This window comes from Panthera pardus, unplaced genomic scaffold (assembly GCF_024362965.1).
Source record: "Panthera pardus isolate Hobbes unplaced genomic scaffold, ASM2436296v1 HiC_scaffold_20, whole genome shotgun sequence".
Taxonomy (NCBI): Eukaryota; Metazoa; Chordata; class Mammalia; order Carnivora; family Felidae; genus Panthera; species Panthera pardus.
Window position 1 is genome coordinate 89,014,658 of NW_026526766.1, and position 13,287 is coordinate 89,027,944.

The 13,287-nt window shown below is 53.0% G+C and overlaps 1 protein-coding gene across 15 annotated transcripts in view; it reads right to left on the reverse strand.

Moving 5' to 3' along the window:
* Positions 1–13,287, reverse strand: part of RAPGEF1 (Rap guanine nucleotide exchange factor 1) — a 130,186-nt gene that overhangs the window by 76,739 nt on the left and 40,160 nt on the right. Inside the window, exon 1 of one of the 15 annotated variants that reach the window (XM_053908449.1) lies at positions 7,396–7,504. The exons of the other annotated variants lie outside the window; for them this stretch is intronic. Within the exon in view, the coding sequence (XP_053764424.1) occupies positions 7,396–7,435 (40 nt within the window). The 5' untranslated portion in view covers positions 7,436–7,504. Of the gene's footprint in view, positions 1–7,395; positions 7,505–13,287 lie in introns of those variants that run through there. 15 annotated transcript variants of the gene reach the window in all.

Here is a 13,287-nt window from a genome sequence, read left to right on the forward strand (position 1 = left end):
ACCAGAGAGGGATCTGAAAATGACCACTTCTCCAAAGGCATACGTCTGGCTTCCCAGGCACGTGGGTGGAGGGCAGTAAGGGGCGGGGGTGAAGGAGAGGCAGGGAATTTTTCTCCGAAACAAAATGAGCAAAGGGTCTTCTCAGCTGTTCTTTGATGCGTGTTTTTCATGGACCCTGACCCTCTGTTCCTGTCTCTCAAATATGTTTGTGGCCAGGGGGCCTGTTCTGGAAGAAATATTCATTCCTCAGGACAGTCCAGACCAGCGGTGGTGGGGGAACCAACCCCACTCTGCTCTACGCATTCAGAATCAAGTGCTGATCAATGCCAATCTCTCTGCAGCAGTGGCCAGCCAAGGTGGCACCCCTGGGCAGGTGCCCAGTGAGCAGTGGGCTCTCAGCCTCCATGCAGCCTGAGAAGTTGAAAGGATCCCGAGTCTGCCTGCAGAGGAAGCGGAGGCCTTGGGATCAGATATGCCCCAGCCTAGGACCCAGGCATCCTGAACCAGGCCAGTCCAGGGCTCCTTCCTCAGTAATGGCTAAAGTATCAACCAGCCCCCCGGACATCTCTCCTCCTCGTGGGACAACTTCAGTGTCATAAGTAAACAACATGTGGAGGGCCAGGAAGAAAAAGACAGCCCCCTCCAGTACTGGTGATGCCCAGCTATTCCGTTTGTGAATCACTTAACAGCCACAGACAGTCTAACCACCCAGAGGCTCTGAAGGCCCTCGCAATTCTGAGACTAAAATCTGAAGTCATGCTGGTTTAGTCAAAGCCAGAATCTCACTGGCTTAGAGCCTGATAGCCAACCCAACTCGTTTCCAGCCAAACGCATCAGTTCTGTGTGCACAAGGCACCGCTTAGGCTCTGAGGAACCGCACGGCGATAGCTGGGCCCGTGTCCCGCACGGTGAGTGTTCAGGCCTGTCTCATCTAGTCCTCATAGTGGCTCTCTAAGGTAGGGAGACTGAGGCTGTGAGGTGACAGACCCTGACACACCAGCCACACAGTCTCCTAACGCAGTAGAGGGAGAAGTGAATAAACACCCTTAAAAATGGCTCAAATAAGGGGTGCCTGGGTGGCTCAGTCGGTTAAGCGTCCGACTTCAGCTTAGAGTCGAGTTGGAGCCCTGTGTGATGGCTCAGAACCTGGAGCCTGTTTCAGATTCTGTGTTTCTCTCTCTCTCTCTCTCTCTCTCTCTCTGCCCTTCCCTGCTTCCACTCTGTCTCTCTGCTTCTCTCTCAAGTAAACAAAAAGAAATTTTTTAAAGATGGCTCAAATAAGTGGAATACAGGCTCAGGGGCGGGGCGGGGGGGGGGGGGACTTGTGGGCTCTTGTCTCCTATAGGAATATTCTCATTCTCTCTGCATCAGCATTCCACTTAAAGGGAACCAGCACCCAAGAGGAGGTACAGGGCTCTGTGTTTGGCCATGCATGCCACCCTGTCCCCACCCCCAGCTTCCGACTTACACGGCACGTCTCAGTGTAGGCTCTCTCTTCCTCTTTTGAAAACTAAAGCTTAGCAAGTACTGTTTATTAGATGTGTTCACAACTTTGATCGCCAGGTAAGCAAGTTGCCACAAGAGCAGAAAGCAAGGCTTTCAGGCCAGCGCTGCTTATAAAAGTGAATCACACCCTTCTGGAAAAGTCCAAGACCAAGATGGCTCACAGCAGCAGCACATCAAAGACCTTCTTGCTGTGTTAGCTCCTGGGCTAAAAATACTCTTAGTGGTGAAATCTCAGGCGGTCTCTTGGCCTGAGGGGAAGAGGCCGAAGTCACACGCCAGCTCTCTCACCTTGGGAGGTGGGGTTATAGATGGGACGCAAGACTATTTTTAAATAACTCCAAAAACAATGGGTCGCGGAAGAACATGTGTTTGAGCAACGGCTGGAGTTGCCGTTTGGCTAGGAAGCATTAGAAGGGGACTTTCCGCAGTCAAAAAGGCCTCCCAGTTCTCACAGAATTTCCACCTTCACGGTCTGTGATTAGTAACAAAATGGCGTCACTACGTGTTGTTACGAGATAGTTCTTCAGTGCTTGGCCCCTTCCTGGGTCTTAGGCTCAGCCAAAAAACATTCCTTTCACTCTCTCCAAACTCTCTCTTGTTCAGAACCTTCCAGAAACTCACTCCACTCCAAAGACTGCCTTTAGGAAAAATCCAGTTGCTTCATTCTAGAATTCTCCAGAAGGAAGCTCGTTTTCCCATCTTCTCTCTCAACACACGTATTCTTTGTGTCCCCTGGAACTGAAGTTCTTTTTAAAGGACCAAATCTTCCCACAGGAGGCAGCCTCCTGTGGCTTGTCTGAGGCCCTGTCTCAGCATGCCAGGAGGAAGGACAGGCACAGCCACACAGGGAAGAAGGAAGGAGGCAGAGACTTATCTTCTCAAAGTCAGCGGTTTGGAATCAGGATGCACTTTCCCACTGAAACAAGGTTAAATACCAAATTCAGGGGCTCCTGGGTGGCTCAGTCGGTGAAGTGTCTGACTTTGGCTCAAGTCATGATCTCGAGGTTTGTGGGTTCGAGCCCCGCGTCGGGCTCTGCGCTGACAGCTCGGGGCCTGGATCCTGCCTCGGATTCTGTGTCTCCCTCGCTCTCTGCCCCTACCCGACTTGTGCGCGCGCTTGCTCTCTCAAAAATAAATAAGTGAACAAGCAAAAAACCCACCAAATTCGGGCCCTGTGGCCATCCACACAGTGGCACACAACTTGGCTCAGCTCCTTCCACCAGCCACGTGCTGGGCATTCGGTGCCGCAGAAAGTCTGGTCCGGACGGACCGTGGTTGAACGGGAACGTAGGCTCTGCCCTCAAGTGGTGTAGAAGCTAACAGAGAGGTAAAGCCATCCACGCAGAGCCCCAGTACACAGCAGAGCAAGTCAAGTGCTAAAGAAACGAAGGGTTTACTTCCTGAAAGACACAGGAAAAGTTCGTGAAGAAAGCCCTAAAGCTGTGTAAGCCGAGCAGACATGAAGGGATAGGACCATGACAAATGTGAAGGGATGGGGTCGCCCTGGGTAAGAGAGGCATCTCTCAGAGACAGAACCGAGGGAGTCCCGGCAGGAAGGGTGCCTGCTCCTGCTCACGTTCACGCCAAGTCACGACCCATTAGCAGGTCCCCAAACCGATTCCAGGGATTAAAACACGAAACAGAATAGAAACGGTCAGAGGGCACGGAGGTAGTGAGGCTAAATAGCATTTCATGAAACTTATTTCCATCACAACCAGCTTGAAATGCTGAAGAACCTTCTCCACGGGGAGAGTGGGGTGGAGAAGCCGCCTCACACAATGAGGTCAGGGGTCCTGCAGGGGCAATCGAGACCGCGGCACAGCCCTTTCCCGAGTCACCCGGGCCCTGGTTGAGCTTCCCGCCCTGGCTGTGGAACCGACGATCGGGCCCGGGCACAGCACCAGCAGGTGGGCCATTTCTAAGGCGGAAGCACTCCGTAGCCTTCCGACCTTTTCTGACCACAAACCACAGTAAGAAATGCCGTGATCAAGTACACGAAGTGTATCAAAAATCTAAAACATTTAAATCCCATTTTGCTTTGTAACCCTACAAGTGAGTTCTAGGACCAAACAGTGTCTTAATCCTTCCCCCAACAAGAGTGAAGGGTCTGGGTGGTTAACGGCAGCACCATGGCCTGGAGCTGGTTAGGATACCAGCTCTCCACCCCAACTCAGACCTAATGAATCAAGGTTTCTAGGGGAGGCACCCAGGAATCTGGGCTTTAACTAGTCCTCCAGGGGAATAAAGATCTAGCAGAAAGAGGTAAACTGCCAAGAAATTCCAAATCTTGAGCGGGAGATGGGGGGACTCTGCAAACTCAGCAGAGCCAAAGTGACAGGCAGGTACATCCTTTGACTATGACAGAGAAGTTCTCATCTCCCATCAAAACATTCTTTGGGGGGCGCGCCTGGGTGGCTCAATCGGTTAAGCTTCTGACTTCGGCTCCGGTCATGATCTCACGGTTCATTAGTTTGAACCCCACATCGGGCTCTGTGCTGACAGCTCAGAGCCTGGAGCCTGCTTCGAATTCCCTGTCTTTCTCTCTCTCTGCCCCTCCCCCACTTGCAGTCTGCCCCTCTCTCTCTCTCTCTCTCTCTCAAAAATAAACAAACACTAAAACAACAACAACAACGTTCTTTGGGACAGGCCCCTTCTGACAGGGAGACAGGTACGTAAGCGCTGTGCCTAGAACAGGCCTGCACTGGCACAGCCATGGGGCTGGGGGGGAGGGGTGACCAGTCCCCGTCACCAAATTCCAACCAACCAGCCACTCCAAGCCAGGAAATCTGGTTAAAACAGGCATCTTTAGTACAAGGCTCAGAGCACAGGTAAGTCAGTAGATATTTCCCGCAGACTGACTGTGCACACGTGCTCAGGACAACAACGTTCACCAGAAGTGGGGGACCAGAGTGGTCACGACTGCTCTCCTGCCCTGTGTATCCTTGCTCATATCAGGCTACAATGTTTGTTTAGCATCTACTCTGTGCTGGAAAAAAAGTGGCTTTTCCCTCCAGTAATTGCTCTAAGGCAGTGGTTCTCACGAAGGTAGAGAAGTGGGTCAATGACAAGGCATCTATCAAAAGCACACACAAAACTACACGCGTTCACATCTGCCATCAGAAGAAACCAACCTGGACAAAACGCACAGAGGCTACAAGCGGAGGGGCTGCGTCAGGGGGTCCAGAATTAGGACTGGTGAAAAGCCGGCACCCTGCTAGGCCTAGGGCCCAGCCTGACTGCTCAGGAGCTGGCCCCGAGGCAGGAGGATGGGTCCTTATCCCACACTCACCCCAGCCCACGAATGAACGGTTTTCTTAGTGGAAAACAAAAGTAACTTCGAAGTCCTTAGAACACATTCTAAGATGATAACCACATTTTTCCATTTAAGATGGAAAACTCTGAATTTTCTACACAGGAAAACAAAGCCAGCTGGGAAAGAAAGGAATGTGCTAGGGACCCAGCATCCCCAAGCACAGGTACCCCCAGATCTGACAGGAAGCAGGATGTTCCTACGACGCGGTCTGGGTGGGGTTTGTCAAACCATTCCTTAGGAAGAAGGGGATGGCAGCGGACAGTCCCAGGGCGTTCAACCAGAACTTTCTGAGAGCCACCAAGTGCCCATGGAGAAAAACGTGTCACTTCATTTTCTTCCAGGAAGCCTGGGCCCATAGTGAACTCACCCTGCTGGCTTCAACCTCCCGAAGACAGTTTTCAGTTTTTGTTCTGCAACTGGTCTGCCGGCCACAACGTCCTCAGAACTGAGGGCGTCTTAATAATAAAAATACGCAGCTTCCCAAAAGCTAGTGGATGTTTGAAAAAATGCGTGAAAATCAGTGGACTGAATCTGTACATGGGTCTACACTGCAGAAGATTTGGCACATTTTTGAAGGTCACCTTTTAAAGCGTTTTGGGTTCCAACTCTCTTTACAAATTGAAGTATGACCACGAAGCAGGAATTGAAATATATTTAATTTCTTTACAATAATATTTTTGTATTCTTTGTGGTGGAGGCTGAGAGTAGTGTTTCTAAACTTTTCATCAAAACAAAAATTTTAGCACAGAACCTCGCGTGTCCTGAGGCTTGGTTAAAGCCCGGCTGCTAAGAACATGGTGCCGCTTTAACTTCAACATTTCGTTTCTGTGGGCAGGAAACCCAAACCATCCGTGGAAAGTCCAGTTCTGAAATCTCAAATTGGCTGCCTCTTCTGTCCAATCTACTGAAGCACTGTTTGGCTTTAAAATTCCGACCTCTTACCCAGGGGCGCCCGGGTGGCTCAATCGGTTAAGCGTCCGACTTCGGCTCAGGTCATAATCTCGCAGTCCATGAGTTCAAGCCCCACGTCGGTCTCTGTGCTCACAGCTCAGAGCCCGGAGCCTGCTTTGGATTCTGTGTCTCCCTCTCTCTCTGATCCTCCCCCGTTCATGCTCTGTCTCTGTCTCAAAAATAAATAAATGCTAAAATAACAATTTTTTTTAAATTCCGATCTCTTACCCAAAGAAGACCGCCTGATAAAACTGAGCTCCTATCTCTGTGCTATACAGCTGACCCTGGGCCCATTCCCCAAATATGAGAGGCCCCCACTTGGGCTTCTCCCCCAGGTACAAAGAAATCTGGAGCTCCATACTCCGCTCGGGAGGAATTTCTTCTCCCTTTGAGGGCAGCAGCCACGCGGGGCACAAGGCACCGATGCAACGGCGCCGGCTCAGGCACGGCAGAGCCTGGAGAAGTGTGACCCCTCTGGCGACATCGTCTGGTGACGGTCGTGCCCCTTGACACTGCCCCCACCTGCCCGGGTTAGGGGGGCCCCCGCATGGCCCCAAGGGAAGAAGGCTCCCCATAAACAAAGTCCAGTCTGAGCTGGCGCCATGCCGAGGAAGAGCCTGTGACGGTCCCTCTCTCCTCTTGGGCGAGGAAGGAACCCTGCAGAGGATGGGGAGCACGATCGTCGGGGGCAACACGGCTCAGGGCGCTTTTCAAGCCTCTGATGCGCAGTGCCCGGTGCGCAGCGTGTCAGGCAGTCGCGGCACGGACACTCAGGAGGGACGGGGAAGAGAGACCTGCACAAACCCCCGCAAGCACGACTGCGACCGAGTGGGCCGAGGCCCCGCCCGTGACCCAACTGCGAGAGCGCTGAGTGCGTGGCCCGCGGGCTGCACGCCCCCAGAGGCAGCCCGCGACGGGGCTCGGGTGCCAGCAGAACTTGGATGGGTGGGGAGTAAGGCAGGGATAGGTGCCCTAAAGCCATCTTCCGCCCTGGACCCTGCAAGGAAACCGGGCTAAACTGGAGCCTGAAAGACTCACTGCAGTTGGCCAGGTTTTCATTTTCTGTAGTGTGTGTGCGGAGGGCCGGGCGTGTGGACCGAGGAAAAGTGTTTCTGGCAGAGGGAGGAGCATGTTGGGAAGGCCCTGGGCCAGCAGGGCCAAGGTGAATCGGGAGACCTGGTCAGTACGGCAGAGGGAGGGAGTGGCGAGAGGGAGCAGGGCCAGCGGGGCCAGGCAGGAGCGGGCTGCTGGGTCCAGGAGGGCGGGCCTCCGGCCTCCCCACGCCGCGAAGCACACTCTACAGCGGGTGACGAGCACCGGGGGCTCCACTGGCCGGGAGGACGGCTCAGTTCACGGTCGAAACATGCTGCCCGCAGGGTGACAGCACAGCGCCCTGGAGCCCTACTCCTCTCAACAAGGCCCTTCCCCCGAGATGCTGAGACACAGCGAACTCCCTGCACGCTAAGGCAAAACCCAAACGTGCGGGCGCCGTCCCGACACTGACAGAGACCACGAAGTGCAGGGAAGGGGCCACTGAAGGCACGTGTTAGTCAAGCACTGCCCACAATCCAGCCTGGTCCAGTCCGCTCTCTCCTTAAAACGGCCGTGATTCACTGAGCACTGACCGTGCCGGCCCTGACAGGCACACGTGATCTCAACGGCCATTCCACAGACGAGGAAACTAAGGCTCAGAGAGCATAATGAGGCCAAAAGTTACACGGCGCTCGGGAGCCCGCCTGCACTCAGACTCTGCTCACTGTGACTCATCGTGACATTCAAGTGTCTTAAGTGTCACAGGGACGAGTGGGGGGGGGGGGGACAGTGGCGCCAGGGTGACCAGTGACGGTGCATACAAAGGGCGGGAAATGAAAGAGAGATGCGTGAGCAGGAAACGCCTACAATAAGCTCCTTGTGCCCAAACCCAACAGCCTCTGCTCGAGCCTGCCTGCCCATCGGATTCGTCATCTCACCCAGAGGAAGTGGAGAAGGGCCATGAGGCGGGCCCCAGGGGGCTGTCCAAAGTGCCCCTCCACCCCAACCTTAGCGCCTCCGTGCTGCACGGCAACCACCCGCGTAGCTGGCCGGCTTCCCCCCAAGACCCTGTCCCATCTACAGCCGACCAAGCACGAGGGCCGTGCTCAGACCTCCAGGAGGGTCAAGAGACCTCAGAGGACTAACCAGCTTCCAAACAAACCACCTCCTTCGATGGGTGGTGGATGCCATCTGGCCACAAATGGGCAGCTGGGACAGGGCACGTTGTCTGCAGGACTAACAAGTATCTGTAACAACACCTCTTGTCCTCTCCCAAAGTTGTCACTTACCTGGGACTAAATCCCAAGAAAGGCACTAGGGCATGTGGTCACATCATGGCAGTTTGCCCATTTAGGGACATCGGGGAACATTTCTCTCTCCTGGAAGTCAGGAAGTGGGAGGCCGGCTTTTCGAGTCAGTTCTGCCACTAAATGGTTTTGTCAACGAGGCCGGGCACAATTTCTCCAGCCTCTTTCCTCGTCATAAGCCTACATGAGTGGCTCTCAAAGTGTGGTGATGAACCACCAGCAGCAACAGCAGCCTCACCCATGACGTGGTCAGAAGTGCAATCTCCGGGGCCCCGCGCCACCCCCACTGCACCAGAAGCTCTGGGGGTGGGGCCCAGCAACCCACTTTCGGGAGCCCTCCGGGTGATTTTGACACACACAGGGTCTGAGCCCCACTGGCCTAGCTGATCTCCCTACTTAGTTTGCTTTATAAAACCATCTTTCTTGGACTTTTCCCCACCTGTATTGCTACTGACTTCATTTACCCAACAACGGAAAGGGTCTACAGCATGCCAGACACTGGCACGAACCCAAGTCCACCGTGACGGGCACACGTGTAAGGTCTAATGACGACGGATGCGTACAAAGCTTGTCTGCTAGTTGGCCGCTGGATAAGGAGCGCGACTGTACCTTCCAGTCACTTTCCTCTTTAACCACGGTCTTCCTACAAGATGTACTGTGCCTTTATAAACAAGGTATTCAGCGCACAAGGAGGCATGCGAAGTGCCAGCCAATAAAGTGTTATTATACTGCTACTGATGAAAGAAATAGATTAGGTATGTCCAATTAAAATAAGTACACAAAATCAACCGGAAAATCTCTAGAGGGAAATACAGAATAACACAGACAACACTTCTTTTCTCCTAAAACTGTTTCAGTGACTCACGAGGCTCGCAAGTCTTGAATGTTATTCTAGGCACAAAATAAAACACTAAGTGACATTTTTAGCAGTCCATTTTGCTTCGGGAGGTATACACAGGAAATGCAAAAGCAAAAACAAAAGCTAAAACACTCTACCCTAAGAGGAAAGACGCAGCTAGACTACCTTAACTTTAAAAATGGAACTAAAATTAGCTTCCTCCGACTCGCCTAGGGGTCCTGCTAAAATAAAAGCATCTGCCAAGAGTTTTCCTCCTCTCCCCTCCGTCCAGTGACCAAGGAGGGCAAAGGAAACACGGCCAGAAGGCAGACAAGTGGCCCAGCTCCTACAGTCAGTCATTAACACTCACTGCAGACGTCTTTGGTCTGTACCAGACCCCCAAGTTCAGTCTCGGGCAGAACAAAATTCTCCTCAATCAAAATTATATCATGGGGTTTGACTTCTCTGGGTAGAAGCTGACATCGGAGTCCTCACCCTGCGCTCAGGTCAACAAGCTCTTGTCTACATTAGTTAAAACATACGCCTAATAATTAACGTAACACAGCTGCTGCTTCTACCCAGAAGCAGGGTCAAAGCAAACCACAGAACTGTTACAAAGTTACAAACTGTGCGCTAAGTTACAAAGCAATTCTCCCCCTGGCTGAAGGTATTTATTTAGGCAGTACTAAACACAAAACAAATAAGAGAGTTTCAAAGAGAACAGACTCAGAAGATTAGAACACAAGAGTTACCCGACTGAGCCTTGGCAGTGTGGCTCTAAGTTTCCTAGCAGTGAAGGTAAAAAGGTAAACAAATGGGTTAATTTTGAGCATCCAAAGAAAATATATGCACTCAACAGAAGAGGGAAAACTTTTCCTGGTGTGACATTCCAGAAGAAATTTTAGGGGGATGTAAAGTAACACTGTGAACTGCGTCTTCAATCTTGGTTTTACACCGATCCACAATGTTTGGGGCACCTCAGTGACTCAGCTGGTTAAGCGTCCAACTCTTGATTTCGGCTCATGTCGGGATTTCGAGGGTTGTGAGATCGAGCCCCGAGTTGGGCTCTGAGCTGACAGCACAGAGCCTGCTTGAGATTCTCTTTCTCCCTCTCTCTCCCTGCTTCCCACCTCCCCCCCACCACCGTTCCTCCTGCTCACGTGTGATCACTTGCATGCCCTCTCTCAAAAAACAAAACAAAACAAAAAAACCACAAAACTTTACATGATCTAAAATGTTCTTCAAATAGCCACTTAATATTTGTTCTCCATTAAAAAATTCAATAGCCCAAGAACTTTGTATTTGTGGATACATTTCTTAGGGAATCCCAATTATTAATACAGTCCCGTCTGTTGTTTTCCGGGGCTCCAGGTTAACACAGAAATAACCCTTAAAGAGCTAATGGAAACAGGGGTTTTCCCCACCTATTCTTCGCAAAAGTGAGATGTTGGTCACATCAACACTGAGATCTGAGGCTAAGGCTCAGTGTGGTCAGAGCTCAGTGTGGTCAGAGCGGATGACTTCGGCCTGAGGCTCTGCACCCCACAGGGATGGAGAACACTCCTGCCTCAGGGCGCAGGAGAAAGCCCGAGGGATCCAACAGCTCCCCTGGAGGCAGCCACACGCTGGGGCCATGTGGGGGGCCCGCTGGGGCCAGGTGGGGGGTCTGGGGGAGTAGAGCCAGGAGCCCTGGTGGGGAGATCCAACAGGTCCCCTGGAGGCAGCCACACGCTGGGGCCAGGTGGGGGGCACGCTGGGGCCAGGTGCGGTGGTCCCACCTCGCCAGCTTTTTAGGAGGAAAACCGGAGAAGGTCTAGAAGGGCAGTCTAGAGAGGGTCTAGAAGGGCTGGACAAAACGGACCAGCAGGCTCACGGCCAATCTAGAGTCAGGAACTCCTGAGCTCGCGGACGCGTCACAGGCAGAACCGGGTGAACGAGAGCGCCGCTGTCCGACGGCCCGAGTGCTGGAAGAAGGGCCCCCCCACTGACACTCCAGGAGAGGCCAAAAGGGGCCCTCGACGCTCACAGAAGGGGGCGCGCGGGCAGCCCAGCGTATGCAGGAGGGATGGCAAACGTCCCCAGGCGCCACCCCCCGCGGCAGCTGGGGCCGACTTCCGGGAGGACGCGCACGAGGACAGGCCCAGTCCTCCACGCACTCGGGTGAACCACCACCGGGCCCCCCTCCGTGGCCGCCCGCGGGGCACCTCCTGGCAACACCTCGTCGGGACCACAGAAACGACCGCAGGGGCCACCTGTGGACTCACCGGCGGGATGCGACAGGGACCGAAGGCCTACAGGCTCCCCGGGGCCGTGGCCTGATGCCCCCCACGGAAGGCAGACCGGTGCGGGCCCAGCGTCGTGTTCGTAGTTCGGCCGCTTTCCCGGGGGGGCCAGTTTCTGGAAGGGGAGCAGTGGGAAGAGCGCCCCTGGGGTGACGTTCTGTGGCAGCCTTCAGGCACAGGCCTCCGGGTCCCACCTGCAGTCGGGCCCGGCTCCCCACTAACTGGCTCCGAAACCTGGGACGGGACCTCCACGGCCTCCTCGGCAAAAGCGAGACACTCAACAGCACCCGCCACGAAGGGCTGTTGTGAGTCGTAAAGGAGCAAAGGCCTGAGAACGAAGCTTTCTTACGCAAGTAACCACATCAGATGGGGTCCTACGTCGGCCCGCCCCGCCTGCCGGGGCACAAAGTTACAGACACCGAGTGACATTTTCAGCAGTCCGTCTTGCTTCAGGAGGTATACAGAGAGGAAAGGCAAACGGTAAAATGCCCTGCCCTAAGAGGAAAGACCTTCCAGATGTTCTCTGAACTCTTAAAAAGCAGGGGTTGAAACACTCACACACGCACACATACTTTCAATACATATACGCTGTTTTCTGAGCCATTTGAGAGTGAGTTTCACACATACCGTGGTGTGTCCCCTGGAGTTTTTCAGTGAGTGCTTCCTGTGAATATGGACATTTTTTTATATCACTACAGCACAGTCATCACCATCAGGAAATTTAACATTGAGACAATACTTTTTATCTAAGCCACCATTCATATTCCAATTTTGTCAAGTGACCCAAAATTTGGGGACTTTTTAAGATGTTTTAATTTTTGTTTTGAGAGAGAGAGAGAGAGAGAGAGAGAGAGAGAGAGAGAGACCGAGCACAAGTGGGGTAGGGGCAGAGAGAGAGACACACACACAGAATCCCAAGCAGGCTCCACACTGTCAGCACAGAGCCCAATGCGGGGCTAGAAGCTATGAACTGTGAGATCATGACCTGAGCCAAAGTCAGGCACTTAACCTATGGAGCCACCCAGGTGCCCTAAGGACAACTTTCGAGGGGGGCGGGGGGAGAACCTATTACAGATTCCCAGAATTAGCTTGCATTTTTATAATGTTAATATGAACCAATAAAAACCGGGGTAAACTTTTTGTCCTTTGTATTAGTTTTCTATTGTGGTGTAACAAAAAGCATGCACATTTATTATGCCACTCTTTGTATTTTTTTTAGAAAGACAGTACATGAGCGGGGAAGAGGGGCGGGGTGTGGGGGAGAGAGAGAATCTTAAGCAGGTTCCATGCTCCGTGAGAAGCCCGATGTGGGGCTGATCCCACGACCCTGGGATCATGACCTGAGCCAAAATCAAGAGTCAGATGCTCAACCGACTAAGACACACGCAGGTGTGCCCCATACGTCACGCTTTCTGCGGGTCAGGGTCTGATCATGGGCATTTAGATGGGTTCTCCGCAAGGCTGCGGTCAAAGTGCTGGCGGGGCTGAGGTCTCGTCTGGAGGCTTAACCAGGGAAGGGTCTGTGTCCAAGTTCCCTCAAGTACCTGGCAGAATTAATTTCCTTGCAGCTTTAAGGCTAAGGGCTCTGGCTTCTTGCTGGTTGTAGGCTGAAGGCTGCCCTCAGCTCCCTGCCACATGGAGCCTCTTACTTCTCTAATGCAAGCGACAACGTCTCCAGAGCGAGCTAGCACATTAGCAGGGGAGGGATAGCCCATCGCCTTGGGCCCATTCACAGGCCTGTCCACACTCAAGGATTTGACAAAGGCGTGAACACGAGGAGACAGTGACGCTGAGGGCTGTCCTGAACTCTATCCGCCACGTGACTTGCTGTTTCTTTACAACCATCGAATCAAATCAAATTTATAATTCGATGCAAATGAAACTACAACCTCCAAACAGATGAACGATACTGGTCGAGCCCAGAGACAGTGGACCCCGGAGCCCGCATCACCAGGTACGACGGGAACAGTGTGGACAGCTGCAGGGCAGTTCTCACCACGCTTCTCCACTGAAATCACTATGACGTCATCTTAGCTTCTGGGTAGAACCGCACCACCT